This window comes from Parasteatoda tepidariorum, chromosome 10 (genome assembly GCF_043381705.1).
Source record: "Parasteatoda tepidariorum isolate YZ-2023 chromosome 10, CAS_Ptep_4.0, whole genome shotgun sequence".
NCBI lineage: Eukaryota > Metazoa > Arthropoda > Arachnida > Araneae > Theridiidae > Parasteatoda > Parasteatoda tepidariorum.
This window is the reverse complement of record NC_092213.1, coordinates 32,180,297-32,186,362: the sequence shown is the minus strand read 5'-3', so window position 1 is coordinate 32,186,362 and position 6,066 is coordinate 32,180,297. Positions and strand designations below refer to the sequence as shown.

Sequence of the window (6,066 nt, the reverse complement as noted above, 5' to 3'; positions counted from 1 at the left end):
TATTTACTTAGGGTAAATAAAATAAAAAAGTCTGGGAATAAAAAGCTTAAATAACTAATATATCAAAATGAATTTATAATTATTTAAAAGTACATTTAGGAACCGAAAAAAATCGAGTTTTTATGTTATCATCCCTTGAAATGGAAATGTGGTGCGAAAAAAAAAAAAATAACGAACTACCCTGAATAATTTGATAATAAAGTAATAACTAATAACTAGCGGTGTAATTGAATTCGAATGATCCGACCTTCACGTACTAGGACTCAATCTAAACATAGAAAAAATAAAACTGATGTTAAGGGGTCCTAACTTCGGATCTCTCTCCTGATCAAAACATAGGGATTATATCTCTCCGATTGCAACTGTCCCCTATATTCTGAGAGTCAGAAACCCAACCTTTTTTTCTTTCTTTTTTTTTTTTAAACTCTGAACTAAATCTTTATTTTATGTTTTTGAGATTTAACCACTTGTAATTTACGCCCATAAATAGTTACATTTCATCTTGCAGTTATTCCACTTCATAAAACCAGTTTTTCAATGGTATTAAGATATTAAAATATTGCTTTTCAGAGAAGAGAACTTTTAATAAGTATTTTTTTTAAATTCAAGGTTGGGGGTTTAATTATATCCATCATAAAAAAATATTTGTTTAAGAAAATAAGCATAAATTGCTGCTTATTTTAGAAAAAACATCACACATAATCTAAAAAGTCATTTTAATCGTAACGACTTCTAACTAGCACAGAAATTTGCAGTGGAAAGCAGGAGCATCGTATGTNTTCTCCCAAGTTTTTCGTAGGCCCCTGAATTTCGTAGGCCCTAGGCACGTGCCTAGTGTGCCTATAGGATAATCCGGCCGTGAACCATAGGGATTATATCTCTCCGATTGCGACTGTCCCCTATATTCTGAAAGTCAGAAACCCAACCTTTTTTTTTTTTTTTTTTTTTTTTTTTTTTTTTTTTTTTTNTTTTTTTTTTTTTTTTTTAAAACTCTGGCCTAAATCTTTATTTTATGTTTTTGAGATTTAACCACTTGCAATTTACGCCCATAAATAGTTACATTCCATCTTGCAGTTACTCCGCTTCATAAAACCAGTTTTTCAATGGTATTAAGATATTAAAATATTGTTTTGGGAAGATTTATTATATTTGTTCATTAACGAAGCCGTTAGGGGGTTAAAAGAAGAAACAAATTACAGCTGATTCTGTATTCCAGCTGCTTTTCAGAGAAGAGAACTTTTAATAAGTATTTTTTTAAAATTCAAGGTTAGGGGTTTAATTATATCCATCATAAAAAAATATTTGTTTAAGAAAATAAGCATAAATTGCTGCTTATTTTAGAAAAAACATCACACATAATCTAAAAAGTCATTTTAATCGTAACGACTTCTAACTAGCACAGAAATTTGCAGTGGAAAGCAGGAACATCGTATGTTAGATAAAGAACTTGGTTTCTAACCAAGGGGGCATGAGTTTTGATTTCAAAATTTTATACTGATAATTATTGTCATATATTTCCGGCACTGTTATTATTGTCATCAATTCAATGTTACAAAAAGTGAAAATTATTATTTTAAGTAAGGTAACCAGACACTCTCAGATCTTGAGGACAGTTCTCGAATTTCATTGATAGTTCTCAAAATTTTAATAACACATTGAGGATAGAAAATGTGCCCAAATTTTAACATGTATTCTCAAATGTTCTCGAATTTCTCCTAAAAAAATAATCTTTTTTTTATATGCAGATTTGTAACTTATTACATATGATGAGTAAGAGAAATGATGTAAATTACATATTTTTTTAAATATAACCATGTCACATCAATTGTATCAGATTGTGTCAACGTTCAACGTCACCAATGGAACTGAGCAACTATGGAACCACGGCATAGCCAGAATACGCTTCAAAAAGCAAAATATTTTAATAAATTCTAAAACACAAACGCTCAAAAAAGGAAGAAAAATTTTTTTTTTTGAGCACACTCGTGTATTTTCCTCCTGTAAGATAATTAAGTATGTGAAAAAATCTTAATGAGCCATTATTTTGCGAATATAAAGTATAACATATAATTCTTCTTTCTACAAGCGCGAACATAGCACGTACTCTCGTGCATAGCACGTGCGCTCATAGCACGTACTCTCGTACATAGCACGTGCGCTTTACATAGCACGTACTCTCCTACGGAGAGTACGTGCTATGTAAAGTTTACTACTTTTGTTCGGGGTATAGATCCTATACCATGGTAACTGGCTACTTCCCCACTGGTACTTGGTTCGGTCCCTGCTAGTTAAATTTTAAGAAACATTCACATTGAATGATATTCTTCTTTTTTACATGAGAACTAGAACATGATTGGCGAGTTTTTCGCGGATAAATATTTTCTCCCAATCAAGCTCTTGTTCATATTCGGGGTGAATGTTCCTTTCGGTAAGTTGATTGAAAAGTTTATCATTTTCGGAATCAGATTGGCCGAAAAAGTCAATCTTCTTGGTTTACGGAAACTGTAATGCTCGAGCCTGAAATTTGTTGTTGTTGTCGTTCATTTTACGTCGCAATAGAGCTGCAAAATGGGCTATAAGCGACCGTTTGGGAAACGAGGACCAATATCGCTCACTCCCTACATAGACTGATTCAAGTGGTTACCCACCCGCACCGTGTCTATGTTACGAGCCGTGTCTTAATGATCAATCCACGGCGGGACCCACCGAAGTCAAGCACCACTGATTGCGGTCAGTGTGCGGTTGGGTGACTACTTGGATCACTCTGCTTAGGGACCGAGGGTGTGCGGCATCGGTTCTCGTTAAACTGTTCTACAGTAAAGTGCTCTACTTCAAGAGCAGGTCATCGGGCTACCAAGTCCGTCCATCTGTATAGCCATCCAGACCGTCACCAATAGCCCATTGAGCAGCTCTAGCGACGTAACTGAACTACTAGAACAAGAACCACTGCGAGACAAGAAAATTTCAACTTACGGCAAAATATTGCATACAATCATCTCTTACTTTGCAGAGGATTTAACTTGCAACTCACACGTAGTTTTATTTCAATGTTGCCACTAAATTAGATAATTTTTGATTTCCGGTATTTTTCTTCATAGAAATTTTTGTTTTAAGTTATAATTAAATTCTGAAGCTCATTTCGATTATCCTTTTACTATCATAAGGAAGTTAAAATTGTAATAAATCTGAATAACTTTTAATTCCCATTTTTTTTAGTAGTAAAAGTTGTTTTTCCTTCTTGGATGTTTCCACCGGAAACGGAAAATGTTATGATGTCACAATAGTTTGTCAACGCCCAGTTATCATCACTGTCTCTTGTTAGGGACAGCAATAAATCTAAGTCAAAGTTGTGGAAGTTCCAAAGGAATCTCTTCGGTAACATATAATTTGCAAATTATAGTTTATTTATCAAAACATTAGCTATTTTTTTGTCAATATATATTTGAAAATGTACACCTTTTTTTATAGCAAAACACCGATGTCGGTGTTGTAATATCCAATATGGCGGTGTAACGAAATAAAACAAGCAGATAGCTGTAAACATTGCAATATTAATTCGTACAATCCATAAACATTTACAATTCAGAATTACATGTTTCCCATTTATCTCATCAGTAATTTTTTCTTTGGATAAGTTGTGTCCTTATTATAAACTATCTCTGAACAGCCTTCGTTAATAACACTAAGAAGGAAATGAGCTTCCGATCATATGTTATTAATGTTTGCTTTTCCTTAACAAATACTGTAACTGTACTAAATTTCATAAGGCTCTTCACTGTAGACTTCAAGTTATACATTGCTTTAATTAACATGTTGCAAGAATTGATGCTTTTATGTATTTACGCACTTAATGCTCAGTACATCTGCGTTGCATTGAATGTTTGATAGTGTATTGAAACATTTTGACATGATTTTCTTTTAATGCCGTTATACATTTATTCATTATCCTACATATTTTAATATCAAAGCCTAGTTATATATGATACATTAGTAACATTTTGAGTTCCATCATATAGGATTATAAGTTATTTCTACGTAAATTTTACTATATTTAAAGTATTGGTATCTAACCTAAGGTCTTAGTTTTTTTTTGTTCTAATAGTTAAAATATTATGTGAAAATAAGATTTTCTACTGCTAACGCATTCTTTTAATTATTAGTTTCATAAGGGCAATGTAAAATGATTTCCTTTAAGGTTTGTAAGAATTAAGATAAATAAAACTTCGTGTAACACAATTTTTTGTATTGCTCTAATAAAACTGATAAATATAGGTTATTTGGACATTTTTAGCATGTAGGTATATGATGTGCTAAGTTCTCACTTAATACATACACAAGATGATTAAAAAGAATTACAAAGTTTAATGCTCTATCAAACTTTTATGTTAAATTATAATTGTTTAGACCGTTAAACATCTAGTTGATTTCGTTTTCAAGGTCAAATATCAGTATTCCTCCCATAGCTGAAAACTAAACAAAAAATTATGTGTTTAACCACATAAAAATTTATAAGTTTGAAAGTTGTAAAAAGATTTGATCCTCAGGAAGTTTTTTTATTACAAATAAGTCATAGCTTTCAATTTAAACATATATAGAAAACTTATAACATAATCACTGTTTACATAAACGAAAACAGAGCTCTGCCTAGGAACGATAAAGGGCAGGACACTTCATGGCAGAATAGGACATTTTGAGTTTTAAAAGGGCATTCACTTAACACCTTAAATTTTTTTTTCTAAAAAGTAAACTAAAAACGAAATTGATAAACAACTGGAAAGCTTTTTCTTGCAATTTAAATGGAAAATGTTGACAAAATAAATATTTAAAGATTCCTTTTTTTTTTCTTTAAAAAGAAGGTATTTAAAATCACTTAAAAAAAGTTATTAATATACTATAAAAAAAAAGTGACAGTTATAAAAATTTGTCCAGTTGAGAATTATCCTGACAAAATAAATAGCTATAATCAGAGTTGAACCTATAAGCAGAGAAAATTTTACCAGAGTGTAGTTATTTAAATAGTGAATAATTTTTTTTAAAAATGGAATACAAATAAATAAGCTATGTTTTTTAGGAATGGCTGTTTATTTTTACAAAAAGATCTAAGAGGATACATGAAAGGGCAGGTAGGATGGGCCGCCATTCTAAAAATAGTTAGTACACTAACTAAAACCTATCTGGCTATGGCGAAAATGTGTAGCCTGTAGTTTTAGTGTTGGTATAATAACTGTGGAGCTAAATTTTAAACATGTTAATACACTGTAGTTCAGTAATGAGATAAACAAGAACAGATGTTTTTTCTAAATTGATTGTATATTTTATTTACTGTACCATAATAAGGATTTATAATAAATGTTGTGTAGAATAATTTTTCTTGCATGCTAAATGCTGTTTATGTAATATCTCATTATTATTGATTGTTTAATTTTAATCAGGCAGCCACGCTGGTCCTGGCACATTGTCCTGAAGAGAATCTGAATTATGCAGACCATAAAGTGTGTAGTTGTGGGTGATGGAGCAGTTGGTAAAACTTGTTTGTTGATATCCTATACTACAAACAAGTTCCCTTCAGAATATGTTCCCACTGTAAGTTCTATTTTCACACTTATTTTTATGTTCATCAGTCAATAATTTTTCTCTTGAAATCATCAGTTTCCTTTTATCTATTGTGTAATAATAAAATTAATGCTTTTTGTAATGATAATAAATGCTTTTGTAAGGGACTTAGAACAATAAAATACTATTGTGAAAATTGCTGGCTTACAATTTTCTGTATGGACAAAACTTTTGCTGTGAAGTAATCAGGGTTGGGTTTTTGACGTCAAAGTGGTTTTTGACATGACAAGGGTATAATACTGGTTTAAACTGTCAAAAACCCGTCAAAAATGTCAAAAACTGAAGTTCGCCAAGAAAATATATAAACTTCAAAACTACCAACAGTTGCCATGCATTATATTGAAATTTAATTATACTATAGGTAATCAGCAGGTTTTAAAATATTTTTTAATTAAAATTAAGGTAAAATAACAGATTTAAAATCTCAGAAATTTATATTCAAATGCATGTGCA

At 31.0% G+C, this 6,066-nt stretch overlaps 1 protein-coding gene across 1 annotated transcript in view; it reads left to right on the top strand.

Annotated features, from left to right (window-relative positions):
* Window positions 1–3,214: 3,214 nt before the first annotated feature.
* LOC107437746 (Cell division cycle 42) overlaps window positions 3,215–6,066 on the top strand; it is a 21,616-nt gene continuing 18,764 nt past the window's right edge. Inside the window, exons 1-2 of the mRNA XM_016049844.3 lie at window positions 3,215–3,375; window positions 5,433–5,583. Coding sequence (XP_015905330.1) covers window positions 5,479–5,583 — 105 coding nt within the window. The 5' untranslated portion in view covers window positions 3,215–3,375; window positions 5,433–5,478. The remainder of the gene's footprint in view (window positions 3,376–5,432; window positions 5,584–6,066) is intronic.